We start from the raw sequence: 24,133 nt of genomic DNA, 5'->3' as shown, positions 1-24,133 counted from the left end.
TTTTCCTTTGATTTGGCCGTGTTTCCCTGTTGCTTTGTATGCCTTGTGCTCATCTGTTGAGATCTGGGCATCTGAAAAAACGAATCAGCTTAGCTAGAGATTTGGGAACCTCTCAAACCTTTTCTGGGTATGCATCTTCTCTGGACTTGTACAAGGGATTTCCCAGTTAAAGAGGTTTACCTCTGCTGCTTCTCAGAAGCCCATAATCTCCTCTCCCTAGTGTCTGTCTGCAGTACTGCAGTCTCTCCCTAGTGTCTGTCTGCAGTACTGCAGTCTCTCTAGTGTAACAAGCTATTGTGCTGGCCAACCTAGTATTCAAAGTACACATCCATTCTTTTCCCATCAGCACACTGAGTCAGGCAAGGCAGAAACCAGTCCCTTGGGCAGGCCTCTGAAAAGCCAGGGAAAAAAAAAAAAAAGTGGAGTGAGGAAGGGAAAAAATATGCATTTACATACACTGTCTTTTGAAGGATATTGAAGACACTGGAAATAGCTCTTGAGGACCAGAAATGGGTAGATGGAGAAACAGGATAGGAGGAAGAATATTCATAATACATCAGCTGTAAATTCTTAAGTTTTGTTAATATGAGCAGATAAACTAGCCCAAAATTAAATTAAATTGAAAGCAGAAAGAGAAAAAGAAAAATCTTAGTTGACTAGATGAAGAGCTGTATTAAGTAGATGATCAACTGTGCTGAAGATACTGCTGTTTAGGCAGAGCATACATGTTGCTTCTCCCCATAGCAGTAACACTTTAGCTGGAACACTGATGTTTATCTAGCACTGTATTGTCCTCTATAGCACTTTTTTTTTTTTTTTTTTTTTTTTTTTGCGGTATGCAGGCCTCTCACTGTTGTGGCCTCTCCTGTTGCGGAGCACAGGCTCCGGATGCGCAGGCTCAGCAGCCATGGCTCACGGGCCCAGCCGCTCCGCGGCATGTGGGATCTTCCCGGACCGGGGCACGAACCCGTGTCCCCTGCATCGGCAGGCGGACTCTCAACCACTGTGCCACCAGGGAAGCCCTATAGCACTTTTAAACTTGATTACCTGTAACTTTTAAATTGAAAAAAAAAAAAAACCAACTCGTTACAATTCTAATCATTTTTACCTTCTAACCTTGCTCTTTCTGGTTTTGCAAGAAACAGCTCATATACTGGAGCAATTTTTCCTACTTCTGCCTACAATATGTGAATAAACTGTTGATGAGGCATACTTATCAGGTATATACACATACCTGCAAGTGATTCCTATTCACTGTAGCAGGGATAGAACTTCAAAAAGCAATATGAAAATTCGTTTTCGTACTGTATTGTACATGTAATTTTATTTTAAATCAACATCTTGACTCAGTTAAATCTAATACCATGTAACTTTTCTTTTGACATCATGAGAACTACTGTGAGGTTACTAACACTTAGGCAAGTAATAGTCCTATTTATAATTGTTTGACAGTCAAATAAGTGCTCAAAAACTGTTTTATATTTTATGAATACTGCTAAGGATGTGGCTTTCCCAGTGGAGGCCCAAGAGCCTGTGTTTTTAGGGAGTTTACTTTTATATATTGAGGTTTTGTGGGATGTGATTTCTTCTTGTGGTTTTCTTTGCTGGGCATTTGTTCAGAAGGAAATTAAATAGCTGTGGATATATATTTTAGACATTTAAAAACAGCACAAGACATGAAAACAACTTGCCTTCAAAATAAATTTTTTTTGAGGGGAATGAGTTGTAAAACATATTCTGAAAAAACTTCCTTTCCAAAAAATTTTCTTCAAAAAAATCTGAACTCAAATGTTATATTAAATAAAATATTGAATACGTACGTATGTACATGTATAAACATTAGTCAGTTTTATTTTCAGAGAATGATATTGATATCAAGATCACATTCAATTGAAAGTAAGTAAAACTTAAAGGAACCTCCCAAACCCACACATAAACATGATAAAGAAAAAAAAATAGAGAAAAAAACCTACAGATGCATTTAAGCAGGTATTAAACTGAAAACATTCAAATGAAGTGGAATTGCTAGAACATAAAGAATACTAGAGTAGACATGCAAAAGATGCTAAATTGAATAAATAAAATCAAGTTTTTAAAAATGTTCTACAGGGTCACTTTTTTTACTAAAATTATTATTAAAAATTATCTCTATATATATTATAATTCTTCCTTTTCAAGAATTTCTATAGATCTTAGAATATGATCATAATGTATCCTAAATCTCAGTAGGAAGGCTTGTAACTAATTCTCTAGAAGTCATTATAACCCATCTCTGATCCTGTGTATAATATTCTCATATAATACTCTCACTACACCATTGAGATATAGGTGAATCTGGGTCAGTGGTAATAGATAACATTTAACATCATTCTAAATATTTCATACATCTAAATATTATTTTCAGGAAAATCTTAGAGGATTTATATTCATTATCATCAATAATAATACCTTATATCCTAGAGTGCATTGTAATTTTCAAGTTAACACACATTCTTCAATTTACTATTTAAATTCCATTATCAAAATTTCCAAAGGAAAAAAAAAGTTAATTCTGATAAAGACCAAAACGCCTGTGGAGGGAATATAGTCAATAATATTGTAATAACTTTGTATGGTGACAGGTGGTAACTAGACTTAAAATGGTGATCATTTTGTAATGTATAAAAATATCAAATCACAATATTGTACACCTGAAACTAATATAATATTGTAAGTCAATTACAGTTCAATTTTTAAAAACTGGGGGGAAAAAAGACCAAAAAGACTATGGGTGGGAGGAAAAGAGTAAAAACAATAGTGGAAAAAAAAAATTCGTGATCAAGGAAGTAAAAAAAGTTTACATGTAGACAGGAAAACATGAACAGAGAAATGTTATACTAGCCTTAAATAATATTCACCTAAATTAATTTCTCTGAGTTTAGAAAATAGCTATCTTCTGTTTACAGCTTCTTCTTGTTTATGCTTTGTCATCTAGAATTAGACTTTTATTCCTAAGTCTAACCCTGCATGAAACTGATTAAAAGGTGTATTACCTTTATATCACTGCTCCACCCAAATTGTAACATACATAGTAGCTTAAAACAACATGAATTTATTATCTTACAGTTCTGTAGTTCAGAAGTTCAATGGGACTCTTTGAGCTAAAATCAATGAGTCAGCAGGGATGCATTCCGTCTGGAAGTTCTAGGGGAGAATCTCTTTGCCTTTTCCAGCTTCCAAAAGCCACCCACAATCCTTGGCTCATGGCACCTTTCCTCCATCTTCAAAGCCATCAATGTTGCATCTTTCTGACTTTGCTTCTCTTGTCACGTCTTTTTTCTGACTCTTTTTCTTAAGCCTCCCTCATCCACATCCATCCCCTGTGATCACATTGGGCCCACCTGGACAATCCAGGATAATATCCCATTTTAAGGTTCTTAACTTAATCACTTGTGCAAAGTCCCTTTTGTCACCTAAGGTAACATTCACAGGTTTTGGGGATTAGGATGCAGACATCCTGGGAGGGAACACTGTTCTGCCTGCCAGAGAAGGTTATATTTAATATCTCATTCTCTGACCACTACCTACTATCTCTCCAGTGCGTCCCCTTTCATACTCTGATTTGACAATTCTTTGAGCCCACCACTTTTTTACTGTCCCTCATTTCCTTACTGTCCTCTCTTCACCCCTTATCAAACTAAATTCCTTGGGTTATCATTGCAATCCCTTCTTACCCATATCCTCTACTCCCTTGCCCCTGTCTTATACTCACTTGGCAAAACTGACCCTGCTGACTCCTGCTCTCTCACTAATCTGTCTTTGTCCTGTGTAGCTGAACATGGCCAGAGGAAAAGAGACTCGCTGACCAATCTCCTGTTAAAGTCCATACCACAAAGGTCAAATGGACCCTTAATGCTGCTGGTTAATGACCTGCTATTTTCCTAGTCCATTCACTTTCTCGCTTCCCTAGAGGATGTCTTTGTAGGCTGAGTGAGTAGTGCAGCCCACCAGCCATCCAGCCCACCACTCCCCATTAGTGTCATAAAGTCCAGCTTATCTCCCTCAAAAACATTTTTTTATTTTAATTAATCTCTGACTCAGTAATTCTACCTCTAGGACCCTATCCCAAATAATTAGAGAGCTGTACAAATACATATATGTCCAAGGATGTTTATTGAAACAATATTTATGAAAACTACCTATAATTCCCACAATAGACAGGCTTACATAAAGTATGGAACAATCATAGCATGGACAGTTTACAGAATACTGTAAATGAAATCATGTTTTTGCAGAATACTCAACGATAGGGGAAAACGTGTACACCGTAAAGTTCAGTGGTAAAAAATCCAAGATATCAAATTGTACATAGAGCAGCATTCCAAAATGTGAAATACAAATACATATAGATACATATATACATATACCACAAATCAAAAAATGACTAAAAGAAAAATATATGAATGTTAATGCTTGTTATTTTTATGCAATGGGATTATGGGAGATTTTATTCTCTCATTTAAAGTTTTCTGTATTTTCCAATTTTCCCCAAATTATCAGGTATTGCTTTCACATTTAGAAAAATAATAAATAAATGTTAATAATAATAATAATATAAAAGTGAGATCAAAGGGGCTCCAAAAGATAGAAACATAAATGCGGAATGTCTTTCTTTGCTTTATAAATGGCTAAATCTTCCAGCTAAATAGTTTTTATTTCCAGGAGAAGTAGTACTTGTATTCTTTCCTTGACTGGATTTGGATAGAGGATCCACTGCAACATATTTGATTTGGAAACCTCCTGCTGTCACTGAAGCATCACTTAGAAACTTCAGGGTCATGACATTTCCTGGGGAGGAGGAAGGTGCAAAAGAACCATGATGTTACTCTCCTTCAATTTGGCTGACAATTCAAAGACTCATTCTCATAGGAGAATATAAAAATTCATGAACAGGACTCCCAGAATTCAGAATTAGATTCTCAAGCTGTAGAGTCTGTAGTTTCACTGCCAACTGGGACCAGGACTGTCATATTTTTTCCTGTGGCTCTCCAATCTGTCCTAGAGGAAATTTTGTCTATTTTGTTTTCAGAGGTATTCTTTGTAGAAGGTACATCCATAGAATTACAGGAGAATGGCAGGCAGTTCAAACCATTAAGATATGGATGGATTATTTACTAAATGAGGGCAACAAGCCTTGCATTTGTTAAAAAAAAAAAAAAAAAAAGCCCACAAAGCTAGATCCCTTTACACAAAGCACCTAACTACATTTTACCTGCATTAAAGACCAAAATGTACCAAAACAAAAAATGTTATTGTGTAAAATAAATATAGGAGTATTTTTCTTTTTCAGGAAGGAAAGACCTTCTTAATACAGATCACAAATCCAGAATTCATTACAAAAACCCCATATATATAAGATGAAAGACACAGCTTGAAGTGCCTTTCATCTTATTTTCCAAAGCAACACTATGAGTTGGATACTATTAAAATAGTCATTTTTATAGATGAAATTGAGGCACAGAAAACCTGAGTAGCTTGCCCAAGGCCACAGGGTTATAAGTGGCAGAACCAGGTTTGAGTTCAGAGTTCACGCTGTGCTCCACTGTACTTTTCTCAAACTTGAAAGAGTTGTTTAAATTTAAAAAAAATTTTTTTTTTCAGATTACTCAACTGGTTAAAATACAAATTGGCACTGTAGGGCTAGTGCTAATTTGGTGACATCTGTCCACATCTAAGTACACATCACCTATGATCCCAAAATTTCACTTCTAGAAATTTACTTTTTAAAAATAAAATAGCACTACAAAATAGAGGTTTAAAACTGTCTGGTGAAATGTTCAATAGCAAAAGAAAGAAAAATAAAAAACAACCACCTTCAGGATGTTAAATATTGGTATATGACAAATTATGGTATCTATTAGGTAGTCATTAAAAAGAATTAGAATGATCTAAATATTATACTCTGACTTGAAAATAGCTCCATGGTCTCCATGTATTGATATATACTGTTTGTATAATACAGGAAGACATCTGGAAGGACGGTCACCACATAGTTATCCAATGCCTTTCTTGGGTGGAGAGAGATGAGAAGGGTGGGCACATTCTTTCTTTACATACCTTTTTTTAAAGTGGTACAGTAATGGGTAATTTTTAGTTTATTTTCTGTTTTTGTTTTTTAATATAAATATCCAGGGGTGAGTAAGTATATATTTAAGAAGAAAACTAAATCAAAATGTTAACAGCATTATGCTTGACTGATAGGATAATACTTTAAACATATTTTATATCTTCTTTTTCTATTACTTTGTATCAATGTATTCTTCCTGCTATTTTGCTAAATCTTTGGCTTTTTATTTAGCTGTGCTCTTTTCTGTTGATTTGTTTCTCTTTGAATAATAAATTGTGTGGGTTTTTCTTTTTTTAGTTCCTTGCAGTTGTGCAAGAAAAACACTGATTTGGTGTTACATTTGGAGTAAGTTTTGTCTGTTTTAAACAAAACAGGAAAAATACTAAGTTTCAGGCTTCTTTTTGACTCTCCCTCTGTTCATTTTGTTTTTATTTTTAAAATAGGATTCTCACCCCACAAATACCTCCTACATCTCATAAAATGTCTTCTTTTAGTTTTCTGTTAACATAAAATATGTTCTCAAGTAAAGAATAAAAGATAAATAAAAAGTTTAACAGATTACTCTTCCTAGGGAGACTGTAACAGAGTAATGAATTAATAAATTTTAAGCATTAATCATTCCAAGACTGAACAAGAATTTCCATCTCTTGTAATGATTCATAAATGAGAATTGCATGCACTGCAAAGCTAGGGTGTGGGACTAATTTTAGCTAGTATTATCTCAGCTTAAGGACTGCTTAGAAATTGCAACTCAATGTAGGTTTGTTGTTTTTAGTTGGAGAAGTATTGTGATAATTTTTTTATGATGTGGAGGAAAAATAGAGCAAGTCAGAATGCCAGGACTTCCCTGGTGGCGCAGTGGTTAAGAATCTGCCTGCCAATGCAGCGGACACAGGTTCAGGCCTTGGTCCAGAAAGATCCCACATGTCGCGGAGCAGCTAAGCCCATGCGCCACAACTACTGAGCTTGTGCTCTAGAGCCCGCGAGCACAACTACTGAGCCCATGTGCCACAACTACTGAAGCCAGTGTGCCTAGAGCCCGTGCTCTGCAACAAGAGAAGCCACCGCAATGAGAAGCCCGCGCACCACAACAAAGAGTAGCCCAGCTCGCGGCAACTAGATATAGCCCACGTGCAGCAACGAAGACCCAACAGAGGCAAAAATAAATAAATAAATTAATTAATTAAAAAAATTAAAAACAAAAAAAGAATGCCAATTACTGGTACTGGTGATGAAAATAAAAAGGAAAATGAAGACATCTAAGAAAGTAAAAGTTCTTAGTCAGAAAGTAGCAGTTTGAGGCAATAGCAATGGTATTGCTTATTGAGATAAATGTATGCTGCTACAGGGACATTTCTTGGGGTACATTTCAAGGAACAAAGTCACACAAAATAATTAGCAAGAGGAAAAAGATTTGGAAAACTTTGCCTATTATAGCTAGCCTTTTTAGATTTACTATGCATAATTAGCATAGTAAAAGTTCTCTGACATCTTCTAATAAAGAAACCTGTTTCACATTGTTTAATCCAATATTTCCCAAATTTACTTGACCTTAGAGCCCTTTTCTCATGTAATATCTATTAAAAACATCTAACAGAACTGTGTTCTTCACATGACTCTCTGGGGATTGCTGTACTAATACGAAAATGCAATAAATATGATGTAAAATTTTTTTCAGTGATAGAAGGCATTTTTAACAACTTTACAAATTACTTTAATCCTTTATCAATGAAAAGTTTGGACATTTTATTACCACATTTTATGGGAATTATAAGCTACAGCAGTATTTATGGATTTGCAGATTCAAGACTATCTCAGACTGCATTTCCTGCTAATAACCAGAGTATACATTTTTAGTGCAAGGAGTTGATAAAAGTCATTAAGTATAAATAAGCACTTCTTTGCCTTTCACAAGCTAGCAAGCTATATCTGTCTTCAGCTCTCTCGACTTTAAAAAGTATATAGTAATAACTACTGGGTCCTTCATTTTCACTGATACTGAGAAAGCAAATCAAAGTTTTGTTCTTCAATTTAGAGCCATTACCTGTACTAATGATGTCTTCTGGAAGCTCATCTCCACAGTATCTGAAAGAGAATTTTTTAAAAAGAGAGGTCACATGAATGATTATTATATAGCTATTGCAAGTGGCTCTTACTGATAATTGACGTACTTTATTTCCCCTAAGTAATGGCTCATTTTTCTATTATTTTACATTTTATTGTTATATTTATTTATTTTTACTTGAATTTGTAAGAGAGAAGAGGGGTTAAAACATTGTTTGAAATATCCTTCTCACAGCATTAATGAGATTCTTAAGAATTTGTGGCATAACTGTGTGTCTACAAAGCTTTTTGTGTGGTAGACAATTTGAATCTACTTGGAAATTTTTTAAATTTGTTTCTGATTAATCTCATGAAGTTTTCTTCACAGTTAGAGAAGAATGGGTGTATGGCTGATTTAAAAGGGAAAGAATTACGTTGGACCTTATAGACATAAGAGGGTGTGATTTTTATCATGGCTTGAAGGGAATTCCCTTGCACATGATAATATAAAAAGTAAGGGTTTTTATCAGTTTCTAAAACAATGTAATTTATTCCTGAGGGGGAGAAAGTCTATTATAAAGGTAAATCACACAATATAATCCAATAAATAACAAATTAGCCTGTAGATTAAAAAATCATTTATGATTTTATCTAGAGCTGTAATTGACTTCTGAAACTAGGTTTAGAATAAAAATGTTACCTTAATTTCCAAGGTAGGAGGTCCATTCTTTCAAAAAAGACTTTGTTCTTAATTCCTCCAACCCTACTTCTAGTCTTCTTCAAACTATTTCAAAAAACTATATATTTTTTCTATAGTAGTAGTCTCAGCTAAAGAACAAAACAAAACAAAAACCACTTTCCATCCAAAAATTGCTGTTCATTTATGCAACAAATGCCTTTGTTTTTCTTTGTATTTAAGTTACAGATTTCAAAGTCAATAAAAAGATATTGTCTGTCATTTTTAATTATCCCCACTACTATTTTCTTTCATTAAATTACTATTATGGATAATAGAGAATTGATAACTGATAATCTATTGATAATGGATAGTCTAAAATACACATTATTAAGTGGGGACCTGAATACATAAAACACCTTAACTGCACACTCTTTAATTTACAATATTTTGTAAAATGTTGCAAATTTTGTACTGTAAAATTTAAACTATGTTAAAGATATGGATGGGAACACAAAAAAAATGTGTCCCAGCATGTTAAAAAACCCAGGGAAAAATACTGAGGAAAGCAATACTTGTTTTTTATGGCAAAGAAAGTTATTTTTAAAAAGATATCCGTTGTATATTTAACTAAACTAAATGAGAGAAGGGGCTATAGTTTACTTATTTGCCTTATATCCATAATGCTTAGTACAATGTTTTGTACACAGAAGAAAGGCAACAATTATTGAATTTATAATTATTTTTAGGAGGTTGACAGAAATCAGGACATTTAAAAACCCCCCAAAATTTCCCAACTCATACATCTTCTTTCTCCTGTTAGTCAAATCTTGAGGTCTTTATAAATAGAATATGTAACTAATTGTTACAACTTAACAAATCAAAAAGCAGCTATAACTATTTTAATAAGTAGACATAGCAGCTGACTATGGCTTATTATGAGTAACAGAGCAAAAAAAAAAAAGTCATGGTTAAAAAAGGATACTCTGGGGCTTCCCCGGTAGCGCAGTGATTAAGAATCTACCTGCCAATGCAGGGGACACGGGTTCGAGCCCTAGTCCGGGAAGATCCCACATGCTGTGGAGCAGCTAAGCCTGTGCGCCACAACTACTGATCCTGCGCTGTAGAGCCCGTGAGCCACAACTACTGAAGCCCACACGCCTAGAGCCTGTGGTCCGCAACAAAGAGAAACCCCCCCAATAAGAAGCCCGCACACCACAACAAAGAGTGGCCCAGCTTGCCACAACTAGAGAAAGCCCACGTGCAGCAACGAAGACCCAACTCAGCCAAAAATAAATAAATGAATAAATTAATTTTTTAAAAAAGAATACTCTGTTGCAGGAGAATAAACTGGAAAATCAATGTTGTAGGGACAGTTGGAGAGAAATAAAAGAAACATCATGCAAAATATTGGATGTTCATTAGCTTCCTGTATGGAGAAACAATACATACCTTCCCACAAAGCCATGGACATCATCATAACTGTCATATATTTCAACATAGTCAGCCAAGCAAGCTGGGTCATCTTCAAGGTCAAAGTCCAAAAAACTCAGGTGAATACGCTGACCATACTTGAGTCTAATGTGCCAGTAGCAGATTTGGTTATCATCATACTCATTTGGGAAGCCTGGAGTTTTAAAAATTTGCTTTGGATCTGTGAAGACACCACCACACTCCTTTGCTGAAAAGAGAAAAAAAAAAATGATAAGAAAGCATTTTTAAAAAATGATTCCTACTTTAAAAAAGATATTCATTTCTTAGTGTCCATCTATTTAGTACTTTTTATGAAATAAAAATAAAATGATTTAATATATAGCATCCATAGTATATTGTGTGTAACAGTAGCTGAAGAATAAATGTTTTTTCATTAATAGTTGCTAAATTCTCTAAAATGAACATAGACCACTTGTGAACTTTTTTTTGTTCTAATTTTTTAAAAATTAATTAATTTATTTTTGGCTGCATTGGGTCTTCGTTGCTGCGCGCAGACTTTCTCTAGTTGCAGCGAGCGGGGGCTACTGTTTGCTGCGGTGTGTGGGCTTCTCCTTGGGGTGGCTTTTCTTGTTGAGGAGCACGGTCTCTAGGCGCGCGGGCTTCAGTAGTTGTGGCAGGCGGGCTCTAGAGCACAGGCTCAGTAGTTGTGGCACATGGGCTTAATTGCTTCGTGGCATGTGGGATCTTCGAGGACCAGGGCTCGAACCTGTGTCCCCTGCATTGGCAGGGAGATTCTTAACCGCTGCGCCACCAGAGAAGTCCCCACTTGTGAGTTTTTTAAAAAGTAAAACAGCAAGAAGGAATAATAATTGTGCTCCTGTTGACATTTTTGCTCTGTTTACGTTTTAAGCATGGGATGCATGTCTTACATGTACACTTAAATGTGTTTTGACAAATACATATGCCCATATTACCAACAGCCCAATCAAGATGACACGGATTTTGTTCTGTGGTGTCACTACTGTGTCTTCAGGGACTCAGACACTTAGAATAATGAGTCCAATAAATTCTGTTTGTAAAATCATTATAGAATATGAAGATCACTTAGGGAATTTGAAGGTCACTCTAATCCAGTTAAAAGGAATAATTTATAATCATTCTATACTCCTTTTACTGGTTTACATTAGCACCTTAATCCTAATACTATTTGAGGATTTGGTGAACATATCCATGTTGGTTTTTTCAAGTCATTTACCATTTCATAGATTTCTATCCTGTCCCATAACCTGTTATAAGAACAAACAATCTCTGCCAGAACAGTGATTTTACAGTATGCCTAGAGAGAAAGCTGTGGAAGGGCCCCAGTTAATTTTAATTCCATATCACCTAAATGTCTAGTGTCTTGGAAAAAAGATACAAACTGGAAACTCAAAAATAATCTGAGTGGTGGTGATGGTAGTGGTGACTCTGGATAGCATTCAAAGGTATTTTTTATTATATCAATTAGAGGGTTTTTGGTTTTTTTTTTTTTTGACTGTGCCACGCAGCCCGCAGGATCTTAGTTCCCCGACCAGGGATCCAACCTGTGCCCTTGGCAGTGAAAGTGCCGAGTCCTAACCACTGAACCGCCAGAGAATTCCCCAATTAGAAGTTTTTTACGAGAATATTCTCCTTGAAAATAACTATTACAATAAAAAATTGTGTTAGAATCCTTCACACCATAGAAGTAAAGGAAGCTTATCACCCCAGGGCAGAATAGGCTCTTAGAAAGGCAAGGAAGTGACAAAAGAGGGTCAGGGATCTAGTCTGAGCTCTGCATCCAGTCTATACCTCAGTTTCTTCATTGGTAAAATAAATATAGTCATGTCTCTCCTGTTACCTCCCTCACAGGACTATTCTGAGGATAAAATATAAAGGATAGCTTAAGGGTATTATGCAAAGTATAAGCTATTCTTATTGTATTATTAAATATTATATAATACATAGTTTATATGTGCACATAAGCATATACAGTGCCCGCTTTGGGAGTGATTTTCTCTGTCCCATAGCATCCTATCTTTGATGTATATATCATTAGATTAGGAAAAATATTCAAATATTGAACTAACTTCTTTTTATATTTAGCTATATCTATTCAGCTCTGTACTTCATGTTACATATAATTATTGCCTCATCTCTTGCTTATTTAGAAAATGACAGATTTATAAAGCAGCCTGGGTCCCTGAGGACTGACAGCTAATTGGTTAAGAAGTATTCATACAGGAGGCAGTCGGCATCATGCCACACATTCAGAACTCGAATGAGCAAGCTGACTTCTGAACACTTCTGAATGACCCTATTCTTCCTTGCTTCAATCAACTCTAACTTGGTGGTATTGATTAATTAATAATCATTGCTTTATTTTCCTGATACCATTATGATTTTTTTCATTCCAATTATTTTTCAATGAACTGTTCTCCCATTGCTAGTTCAGGTGGCCCCCAGTCCCCTTCAGGTTGACCACATCCTAAATAATCAGTATATCACTGAATCCAAAAGTAAGCTGAGACTTGAGTAAGCACAAGTCTCCCAGGATTCTGTACACACATTCCCAGAGTAAAAAGCATTCAGCCTCTATGAGAAACAAAAGCAGCTTATAAAAATTTGTAAGTTAAGGTGGCATTCTTATAAAAGGGCAATGAAATACTGTAAGAATCTTTCCATTTATACTTCTACATCTTCCTTAGACTTTGACCTTTGGAAATGATTGAGTAGATGCTCAGAGATCCTGGAGTTTATCAAGCAGAAGAATCAGATAATATATTTGGAAATAGAAGTTACTCTTAAGAGTAAAAAGAGAGTTGCCTGTATAAATATATTTAAGAAAAAGGAAGAGAGAAAGAGGAAAAGAAGATATATGAATTATTAACAATGACTAAATATAGAACTAAATATAGTATACTATAGGCTTAAAGCATGTCAAAGTGATTTGAAAGTTATAGTCTATATGAATGAGCGTTATTCATATTTTTTGAAATTTATTTACTTTTTATACAGCAGGTTCTTATTAGTTATCTATTTTATGCATATTAGTGTATATATGTCAATCCCAATCTCCCAGTTCATCCCACCCCACCCCCATTTATTCATATTTTGTCTCAAGTGGGAATAGGTGACAGCTCTAGGAAAAATTCTTTTCTACTTGGAGTATACATTATTGTGAGGTAGAGGTTAGTTGCAAATGTGAGAAACTGTTCTCCAATGGTTAATATTATTAAATAATAAATTCTATAATAATATGCTAGAACTTCACTGTAATCTCCTACTTTGTCATGGACATTCTCTAAGGTAGATCCAAATGGGACACCACCTGAGGATGTTTATGATCATATATATGGGAAATACTTTGTAACATGTTGTAACACTTTGTAATATTATCCTGGGGGAAATACATCCCAAAACAACAGTCTACTTTTTTCTCCAACAGCATGGACCAAGAATTACTGTTTATAGTAATTATAATGTGTTAATGTTCTCTTTAAAGTTTTCCTAGCTGCAATCAACCATGGAAAAAGAATATGAATAAACAGGTACTTACAATAATAACTAGCATATCCAGTATATATTTGTTAAAACAAACCACAGAGTGAGGGTTGCTTAGTTTGGAAGTTTAAAAATTTATGCCCAAAAAGAAATTAGGGGAAAACTTTGTTTATTCTGTCTCCTTTTTCTCATTCTATTAAAGGGATAATTTTGAACAGTTAACATTTGGTAGTACTACTTCTTGGTTTTAGCTAATTAACTGTGACAAGTTTATAATCTTTTTTTTTTTTTTTTTTGTCCTCTGTAATCAGGAAGTTCCCTGGCACAGAAAAGAATTAAGTCGTGATCTCACCTGCCTACTAATTACTGGCTGTCTGAAAGTTACTTAAGCTCTTGAACTTTAGTTTCCTGAATTCTAAAATGGGTATAACAATAAAGTGACAGTGTGGATGAAGAGACATAAGTCAGTGTGTGGCACAGCATAATCATTCTATGAATGGTAGTTGTTATTAATAATTATCGTTACTAAATTGCTCTCTCTCTGGAAGAAGTAGTCATTTCTTTTTACTAAGCTCTTAGTAACCTGTACCTGTTTTTATATAGTATAAAATTATTGTTTTTGACAAACCATGTGGGTTGTAGCAATAAGCATCCCATCTTTCACTTCTGTTCAGACGGACTCCATAATCAATAATACCAGTTTTTCCAAATCCACAGTTGGGCCCTGGCTTCACAATGGGGTATCCAACTCTGCCCTTGGCCATCCACCCAGCAGCACAGATGTGAAATCCTGCAAGAGAATGGAAGGGTAATGGCTTAACTGGTTATTCCCTCAGCTGAGCGAAGGTCATCTCAACCAAGATGGCCCCTTGCAACAGGGACAGTGTCTTAACTGCCCAAATCCACTTCATATAAAAGGGAAAGAACTGTTTTCTTAAAAAATAAAGTTTGAATGTATATAAAAGTTCTTGTAACATCTGACTTTTACTAGGAAATGACATCTTACTTGGGAAAAAAAAAAAAAGAAGCAGATGGACTAGGAAATAATAATACCATGGATATGAAAACAATCCAATTTCAGAGCTGGCTTCTTTTCACAAATGACCGAGCTAGTGCCATGAGTTAATTTCTGGAATTACCATCAATACTGAAAAAAATTTTTTCAGATGATAATTTCTCCTTCAGGACCAATTAAGATATCACTAGGGCTTCCCAGGTGGCGCAGTGGTTGAGAGTCCGCCTGCCGATGCAGGGGACACAGGTTCGTGCCCCGGTCTGGGAAGATCCCACATACCACGGAGCGGCTGGGCCCATGAGCCATGGCTGCTGAGCCTGTGCGTCCGGAGCCTGTGCTCCACAATGGGAGAGGCCACAACAGTGAGAGGCCTGCGTACCGCAAAAAAAAAAAAAAAAAAAAGATATCACCAATATTTTAAAAATTTGAATAGGGATAAAAGTACTCATACATTTCAAACAAAGCCTCAGCCTTGTTTTCCTTACTCAACTTTGGAGGCTGTTTTAATATTTGCCGATGCCACCCAAGAACGATTTGACTACAAGTCCCCCATGGCTAGTAATGTCTCTGGCCTTTGTATACCTCATTCCATTTACTGCGTCACACACACAGCCCTAAGGGTATAGACTGAGCAGTCATCTGGGGAGACTTTGGGGCATTTTCGAGAACACGTTTATTTTTGTCTTGGGTAATGTATAATAATAGTATGAGCTTTGCCAGGTATGTTCCTATCAGCAAAGGGATATCTTCAGTGGAGAAGAAAATTCTGAATTAGGGTGGCCTTTTGGATTCTCCTGAAAGTCCAGGAGAGACAGTAGCAACCCGTTTTTTTTAATATAAAGAAGCAAACAGCATTTGTTAATTACTCGGTTTTCACCAGGTGTCCTGACATCATCTTCCCAGTTTCTTTCATCTGGCACCTTACAACTTGCTTATCCTCCTTTTCCTCATGGCTTTTGATCCTAAAGTACAAATGCATTCTCCCACTTAATGTAAAAAAAAGAAAAGGAAAAAATTGAAAATAATTGAAAAAATATCCACTAAATTCACTATTTCTTCTACCAAGTAAATTTCCTTGTAAGGCACAACATAGTAGCATCATTTAACAGCTGAGGAAAATGACACACAGACGTCAAGAAGAGATAGAATGATATTAAAAATGAATAGCAATGGCATTAAAATTAATGAGGGGTTTAAATGATATCGAGATAATGATGTCTTCATTTTCTTTTGATGTTTATTTATTAGCTCCCAATGGGGTGTGACCCCAACTAAGTTACTAGTAGTAGGAATTGTCTACCAGCTCTAGGCAAAGAAGATGGGAGAAGCCAGAGGAACTATTAGCAGGGGTAGAGAGAAAAGTCTTAATAAGGGGTTGCAGGGAAGGTGGAAAATTTTTTTTCCAAGGGTGAAAAAGAAGAAGATTATTGTCAAAGCTGTTACCAATTTTTCTGGCTGCCTCTAACTGCTTGTAGGTGGCAAGATGGCCACCTTCATATTCACACACCGCCTTCGCTTCTGCGTAGGTGAGCTTGTACTTGCCAGACCGCGCTTCTCTGTGGTACACGCCTGCTGCTTGTTCTGTGAATTCACAAAATGTCGTCAATGCACTATTATCCATTCTTGTGGAACAAGGGAAATTTTGTGGCCTCAGCTGGAAGATTACATCAGCTATTGTTCCTGCCAAAGGGTTCCCTGGGTCAGCTGCCTTGAGTGGCTAAGTTTTCATTGTTAGAAAGCTTTGGGAAAAAAAATATAAATGAGGGGAATTTGGGGGGACATAGATAGAAACTTGAGGCTAAATTATTTTTTGAACTGATAACCTGAAAGAAAGTTTTAACACAACATTGTATTTCTGCATTATCCAAAGGTGATAAAGTTTTGACTTTTTTTTTTTTTTTTTTTTTTTGCGGTACACGGGCCTCTCACTGCTGTGGCCTCTCCGTTGCGGAGCACAGGCTCCGGACGCGCAGGCTCAGCGGCCATGGCTCACGGGCGCAGCCGCTCTGCGGCATGTGGTATCTTCCCGGACCGGGGCACGAACCCGCGTCCCCTGCATCGGCAGCTGGACTCTCAACCACTGCGCCACCAGGGAAGCCCTGACTTTTTTTTTTTTTTTTTGACTTTATTTTAAAAACTTGGAAAGGTAAGCAATAGGAAAAGAAAAGGAGTTGAAGGCAAAAGAAACCAATGAAAATTGGCTTACAATGAAGGAGAAAAGTAAGCCAAAATATCCATTTGAGGGAAATGACTAATGCAATATAATCGAGAATTTAGTAAACAAATCAAAAACTGAGGAAAAGTTTAAAGGAATCCAAGGCAAGCAAATATGATATTGAAGAAAAGAAAAATAGATTTAACTACAGCAGAGAAAAAGTGGGACACACGTAACTACCAGTTCCTAAGTTCTTTATCTGGTTTGTCTTTTTCGGTTCACATTTGTTCCCAACGTAGTTCAGATACTGTTAAGTCATACATGAGCTGTCTCCCAATAGATCACTGTTTAAAATGATTGTTTTGAGTTTGGAGTGCATTTTGCCATAGAAACAATGTGAAAAGATTCCCAAGACAATAATCATAACATAGCGCTAACAGTTCTATGTTGACTATCAGATTATTGTTAAGTCTCTGTCCCCTGACCTGTGCAATCAGCCACCATCAAGACCATTTCCAACGAGAACGTATGTTTCTTGGCATGCAGCAAGATATGAATCCAGCAGTATTAGAAATACTGTTCTTTACTCTCTTCCCCAAGCTGAAGTTGACAATGCCACAGTTCAATAGGAGATGCTGCTTGGCATTTTTCTGGACTCCAAGGGATACTGCTCTTATACCTTATATGGAAAAAGCCTGTCATTAATACACAGTACCTTAGTGCATCTGATACTTAGAGGTCAGAGAACACAAGGAACATCAAAGTCATTTTCCCCTTTGAGAGTCACCTACTTCCCAAGTGTCCTTCATAGGACACTTTACACATAGGGTAAAGCCTCATTAACTAAACTTTTACTCGTTCCCAATTTAGCTGTTTTAAGAATATACCATGAGGTACTTTGATAGGGGCTGGGGATCAAGCCTTATTCTCAAGCAACTTGAGCACTAGTGGGCAATGCAAGTACATCTATTTTGAAGTACAGGGGTACTAAGGCTTTTAGTAGAGAAGGAGACATGTAGTGCTTACTAATGTATTGTGATGGAGATTATTGTTACTTTTTAAAAATGTTAAAACTGTATATGTTCTCTATTTTATTTTATTTTATTTTTTTTGTGGTACACGGGCCTCTCACTGTTGTGGCCTCTCCCGTTGTGGAGCACAGGCTCCGGACGCGCAGGCTCAGCGGCCATGGCTCATGGGCCCAGCCACTCGGCGGCATGTGGGATCTTCCCGGACCGGGGCAAGAACCCGTGTCCCCTGCATCGGCAGGCGGACTCTCAACCACTGCGCCACCAGGGAAGCCCTGTATCTATTTTCTAAAAGATCTTTATTTGAAAAAATTTTGTAAGAATTATTTTGTCTGCCAAGGTTTCTCAAACTAAGATTTCCGTGATATTTTACTCCAGAAGTAAAAATATGTTGTACTAAAAACACGACAGCAAGCTCCAAATGGAGTCCCTTATGCTAAGCCCCACATCACCAAATCAAGACTTAAGTATGGTTTCGGCTCACCCAGAAATGGAATCTTAAACCAGTCAGTCAGAAATCTGATCACCACCAGTTAGGTCATCTGCCTGATAGACCCCTGCCATCCGCTGAAGGAAAGTAACCTTGCCATAACCAACCTGCTTTTTCACCTAGTAAAACTTCCTTCTGCCTGCTCCCTTCTGCCTATGAAAGTCTTGCATTTTGTACCACTCCTCGGAGCTCCTTTCTATCTGTTAGATTGGATGCTGCCAAATTCAAATGTATTTTTGCTCAGATAAACTCAAAATTTTAAGTATGCTTCAGTTTTTCTTTTAACAGATGTTTGCAGGAAAAAAATAAATTAACGGAAAAAAATTTTTAAATAATTTTAAGTTTTCTTCCTGGTAGTTTTTCTTAAACTTTTGGTACCTCTTAAACTTGTCTAGTAATAAGATAGTAACTTAAATAGCAGAAATGTCTATGCTATAATTTTTAGTTTATTAAATAATTTTAATATTCCACACTGTTCCTGAAAGAGACCCAAACTTCCCATTATTTTGCCTTATGAGTACCCTTGGCATGTGTACTTGACAGTTTTAAGCACACATTTATTTTAAAGTATTTCTCAATTCAGAATTTTAAACTACTAAGATGGTCCTTTGTACAATGAGTCCTAATCTAAAAAATTTCACCTTTCAGAGGAAGTAATAATTTATTAATTTTTCTAGCTGTCATTCACTGAAATTGAAAATCTATTTAACCAGTAACTTCCTTTTCCTTTTAGTAAGTGGTGACACAATACTATGTTGGCTCTGATTTCTATTTCTGGTTCTACAGTGGACCAGTTGTGTGACCTTGTATAAATCACTGCCTGAGCTTCAGTTTCTTCATCTATCCAATAAGAATAACGACAGCTATTTTTTGGAATATATAAACCATAAAACCCATAAGCATAGCTTCTGTATCCTAGTAGGAGCTCATGATAATGTTACTTTTCCCTTCTCCTTTTTTGGATTCAATACAATGGCTAGAAAGAATTGCTTATCTGTACATTTTTTGATTTTCATAATCCATTTAAACTAGTTGAAGTCTCTTGTCCTTAAGTGTCTTTTTAAAAAATTACTATCTAAGGAATTAGAGGATATAAGAGTTAAAAATAAACCTTAGGGGTCCCCTACTTCAGACTTCTCATTTTACCAGTATGGGACTGAGACCAAGAGTTTAAAGTGCCTTGTTCTTGATAGTTGCTAGCAGATTCGTGCCTTCTAATTCAACTCTCTTCCCTCCCTAAATAGTTTTCTAATACTACATTGGCCTAACCAACTGTAAACAATTTATGCTAGGCTGACTGATCAATAATTTGTCTCACATTGAAGCGTGAAGCACTGTGCAATCACTCCGGGCCTCAAATGTGCAGCATACTATTAACAAACATTTGGGTTTGCTCCTCTCTATCTCTAGGACAGAACTCCTATTGTCTAGGTTTATATTTTGGTGATATACAACATCACTTTAAAAAACAACAACAACAACTCCAAATTACTTGATCATTAGCAAATTTGACAGCATTTCCAAGTTTATCCATGTGGGTTTAACTCTTACTAGCTTTATGATCATCTTTGTCATTTCTGACAAATAGGTGTATATTTCCCAAGCTTGATGGTGTGCAATGAAAATAAAGAGACTTGCTCATTCCTCTAGTAAATTCCAGACCCCATCTTGGCCAAATGGATTGCACTGTTCAGCATGAAAGCTGTTCACTGGCTCAAACTGAAAAAAGAGGCTGCAAGGCTGTGCATTGCAATCGAGCTTTCTAATGAAATCCGCATGGCTGCAGTTATTACCAGAGAGAAACATGCTGAAAGGGAAAATATTCTATAACTATGTGCTGCTTAGCAAGCATAACATCAAGATCTAGGTTAATTCTGCTTTCTCTTTATTTATTTTATACAAGGATTTGTCAGTTTTCTTCTTGAGCAATTCATATTTTTTTCACTATCAAACACAACAGTGAACATAAAGCAGTATTAATTTGTATCATGAGAATTAAAGCATTGTTTAGAGTACTATATGGGGTATTTTGGGTTTTCTCTATTTAGCCTTTTTTGGTCTGTTGTTTATATTCACAGTTAGGTCTATGTCATTCCTTACATTTAACAAAACAAAACAACAAAAGAAACTTTCCTTGTCTAACAAAAGAGGTAGAAAGGTATTTAAATGGATAGCTCAAACAAAAGAAATCAAGTGGTAAGAATGCATCCAGAAATACAAGCTTTTTTCATTTTTTTCTGTATTACAAGCTGGCTTTGCCAAACTAGTCAAAAGATGTTTGGAAAAAGCATGATATACACTACACGTCAGAGTACATGGAGCAATGATTATAAAATTATTGTATATTCCAATTTACCTGTTGTAATTCTCTTATGGTTACCTGTTATGAAATCTAACTAGAAATGCATTGAAATGAAAACAAAATAATATATTGGTGGTTTTATTTTGTTAAGGAAACATTCTGCACTATACCACCACACCTTCTTTGAAAATTTTAAAGCATATTTTCATATGGAATATAAATATTAACCTCTATTTTCTACTGAAAAGTTCACTTTATAAAAAGCTATTTTAAAATTTTAGAAGGCAGAAACACTTTTTAAAAAATGATATATGCATTCCAGTATCTGTCTTTCCCAAGCATTTTCTTTGAAAACATCAGCCTTGAACAGAAGAGAAAAATTTACAGCTTTGATTCACTTCTCCATGAATTCAAAGAAGCGACTTTCCCAACAAGAAGCTCATGAGTGAAGTTTCTTACCAAGCCATATGGAGTTATGAAAAATTCCATTTCTGAATCCCCATCCGTGAGCCTCTTCCCACAGCAAGAAAAATAAGTAAATTAAGATGATCATATCTCAGTTGTAGAGAAGGAATAGCCTGTTAGGGGCTGCTCAGGATAAATTCCCAGAGCAGAGGCTGAAATGTGTCTGAAACATCTGGTTTCCACATCTTTAAATGGTTTTTCTTTTTTTTTTTTTCAGCTGTGAGGTCAGCAAGTACTCTCCAATGGCATTTTCCTCTGTAGAGTTACACAATTAACTCACTGTCTGAGGCAAATTCTCTGACTCATTTGCATTGGCAGCCAAAACTAAGGATATAGAATGATCATCTACATTTTAAAATTCACTTACTTTGAAAGGGGATCATTTATTCTATCTGTCATGGACACTTTTCTCTTAGGAAGTTTGTTTAACTTGATGCAGATTCAGCAGTGGTTTCAAAACAACAAAAGAAAGACACCAGTAGGGATTTTAAGAGAAACCCTGAATATCTTATTTGCAGTAAGGCAATTATGTGGTATGGGATTTGGGGTTAAACACTTGAACTTGACCCTGGTGATGTTACTTTAGTTTTCCTTAAACATTGCCAAGCTTGTATAGAAAGTTTGAAACAAAAAGTGTGCACAGCTGGCAAACTCTAAACTGTCTCCAGTGATGTAGCATTTCTTTACCCTCTCCTCTGCTTCTGTCCTGGGTGAGGTCTGTTGCAGTCCTTGGTTTATTGTGGTCAGTAGGTAAATACATCAGCTTCCAGAAAAGTAGTTCAGTTTCAGAGACTTAGGACATTCCAGCATTTTGGGGCTATCTTATAATACAAATTTTTCCAGGCCACAAATCCTTGATTTTTTGGGAGGAAGGTGGGTGGGTAGATAGTCTTAGAGTTAATTAAAATATGACCTTAGGTTCCCCGAACCACTCTAACTTTGAAGATGATTGAAATCATAGGTAACAGTTATCATAGAAAAGTCACCATGCCTTGAAATACCCCCAATTTTCCTCTCCTTTTGTGCAAGGTCCTTGGGGAACCTGTCTGGTAATACCCCACTGCTCTGATGGTAGTGGCGTTTCCTGTGATTGACAGCCACTTTTTTTTGGCAGCTTTGGCTTCTCTTTCTCATTTGTCATTCTTCACTACTTAGCAGTCTCTACTCTTGCTACCGAACTGCTTCCCATTTGCTCCCATTATATTCATTTCTCTCATGCTTTCTTAGTTACGCCATTGATATTGGAATCTGGATTTGCTCTGATCTAAAGTTAGCCTTGAATCCCTTAGGCATCTTTGTGTTGCACATCAAAGGCTTAGACTGATCTTATCTCTCCTGGAAAGAGCAGTTGTGAGGGGTAGGCTGAGGGTGCAGAATTTACTGGATACTCACTGAGATGCACATAAAGCTGTTAGCGTTCAAAACTCTCTATTTTGGACCCACAGCAGATGAGAGATGAGGGGATTATATCCCAGTTCACTGACAGAATTAGAGGGTTTAAGTTTGGTGCAAAAGAGGATCTAGTCTAGACCAGGTAGGCGTGACTATGAAGAAGATAGGCGTGGTCAGCGGGAATAGGATAAATAGAGAGTTGGAAGGAACAAACCATGATATTTCTCTGGAAAGTGGAATTATATGAGTATTTGTTTTAATTAATTAATTTACTTATTTATTTTTGGCTACGTTGGGTCTTCGTTGCTGCGTGCGGGCTTTCTCTAACTGCAGCGAGCAGAGGGTACTCTTCCTTGCGGTACACGGGCTTCTCATTGCAGTGGCTTCTCTTGTTGTGGAGCACGGGCTCTAGGTGCGCAGGCTTCAGTAGTTGTGGCTCACGGGCTCATAGCTGTGGCTCACGGGCTCTAGAGCGCAGGCTCAGTAGTTGTGGCGCACGGACTTAGTTGCTCTGCGGCAAGTGGGATCTTCCCGGACCAGGGCTAGAACCCGTGTCCCCTGCAGTGGCAGGCAGATTCTTAACCACTGCGCCACGAGGGAGGCCCTATATGAGTATTTTAAGTTCGTGGTTTAGGAAGTAAATATAACTTTACTTGTGCAAGCCTACAGCAGAACCGTCACAGCCTTCCCCATTCTTTTCCTGGTCATATTCTCTGCCCATGTGCTTTCTGCATCTCTCTAAAGGACTCAGTTCCCTCTAGGTCTCATTTATCAAAAATTACTCTCAGAAAAGGCTTGGAAATTAATCTTTACTTAGGTCAAATAACGAACAAGAGATACCCTTCTTTGTTCATCTGCATTTTAACAAAGCTCCAAGTATAACAGGGTGTAATTGTTCAACTTGTTTTAACATAACATTTAATGATTACTTTGATGGATTAACCCAATCTAGGGTGGAGGATTTCTTTCTCCCCCTCCCATTTCCCCATGCAATCCCCCCCACCTCTGTACAATGTTTGGAAACCTATCATTCAGCAAAGAGAAAACAGTGCCTAATCGTGTGGGCTCTGGTTTTGAGGGGGTGTTCAGTTCTACTGTGGAAGAAAAGAGGAGAATGAGGGTTTTGTATGGAAAAGATGCAGGGGGTGTGGGTGGGAATTCAGAGGAGAACCAGAGGGAGATGGAGAGAGGAGAGCAGAGGGAGTTTGTTTGTGAGCTTACCTTGGAAGTTGCCCAAGATAATAAGCACTCCCTGCCCATCCCCCAGTACACACTACCCAGGATGTGTCTGAGGAGCTGAGAGAAGATACACTGATGAAAATTCCTTTCAAGGGCTCAGAAGACTTGGCCAGTCCAATGCTCTGCCTTCAGGGATAGATGTCACCACCAACACCCCCTGCCCCCAATCTCTTGCTTGCACCCAGCAGTCACTGGCTGAAAACCCAGCAGGACTGCTTTTATGCAGAAGTACCTCCCCTTTCAGCTGCTTCCCCACAGTGTTCCAA

The 24,133-nt window shown here is 36.8% G+C and overlaps 1 protein-coding gene across 2 annotated transcripts; it reads right to left on the bottom strand.

Moving 5' to 3' along the window:
• Window positions 1-4,206: 4,206 nt before the first annotated feature.
• On the bottom strand, window positions 4,207-21,382 carry TNFAIP6 (TNF alpha induced protein 6). Of its 2 annotated transcripts, XM_079924412.1 has the most exons (6): window positions 21,231-21,382; window positions 16,240-16,377; window positions 14,410-14,571; window positions 10,278-10,506; window positions 8,151-8,191; window positions 4,207-4,827 (listed from the first exon to the last, which is right to left on the bottom strand). In XM_079924412.1, the coding sequence occupies exons 1-6, from the start codon at window positions 21,322-21,324 to the stop codon at window positions 4,658-4,660; spliced, it is 834 nt and encodes a 277-aa protein (XP_079780538.1). In that variant the 5' UTR covers window positions 21,325-21,382; the 3' UTR covers window positions 4,207-4,657. The 2 variants fall into 2 exon arrangements, with proteins under 2 accessions (XP_079780538.1, XP_079780539.1); XM_079924413.1 differs by lacking the exon at window positions 16,240-16,377.
• Window positions 21,383-24,133: the final 2,751 nt, after the last annotated feature.

The sequence above is a fragment of the Stenella coeruleoalba genome, assembly GCF_951394435.1.
Source record: "Stenella coeruleoalba genome assembly, chromosome: 6".
Taxonomy (NCBI): domain Eukaryota; kingdom Metazoa; phylum Chordata; class Mammalia; order Artiodactyla; family Delphinidae; genus Stenella; species Stenella coeruleoalba.
The sequence above is the reverse complement of the archived record's forward strand: the minus strand, read 5'-3'. Positions and strand labels throughout refer to the sequence as shown.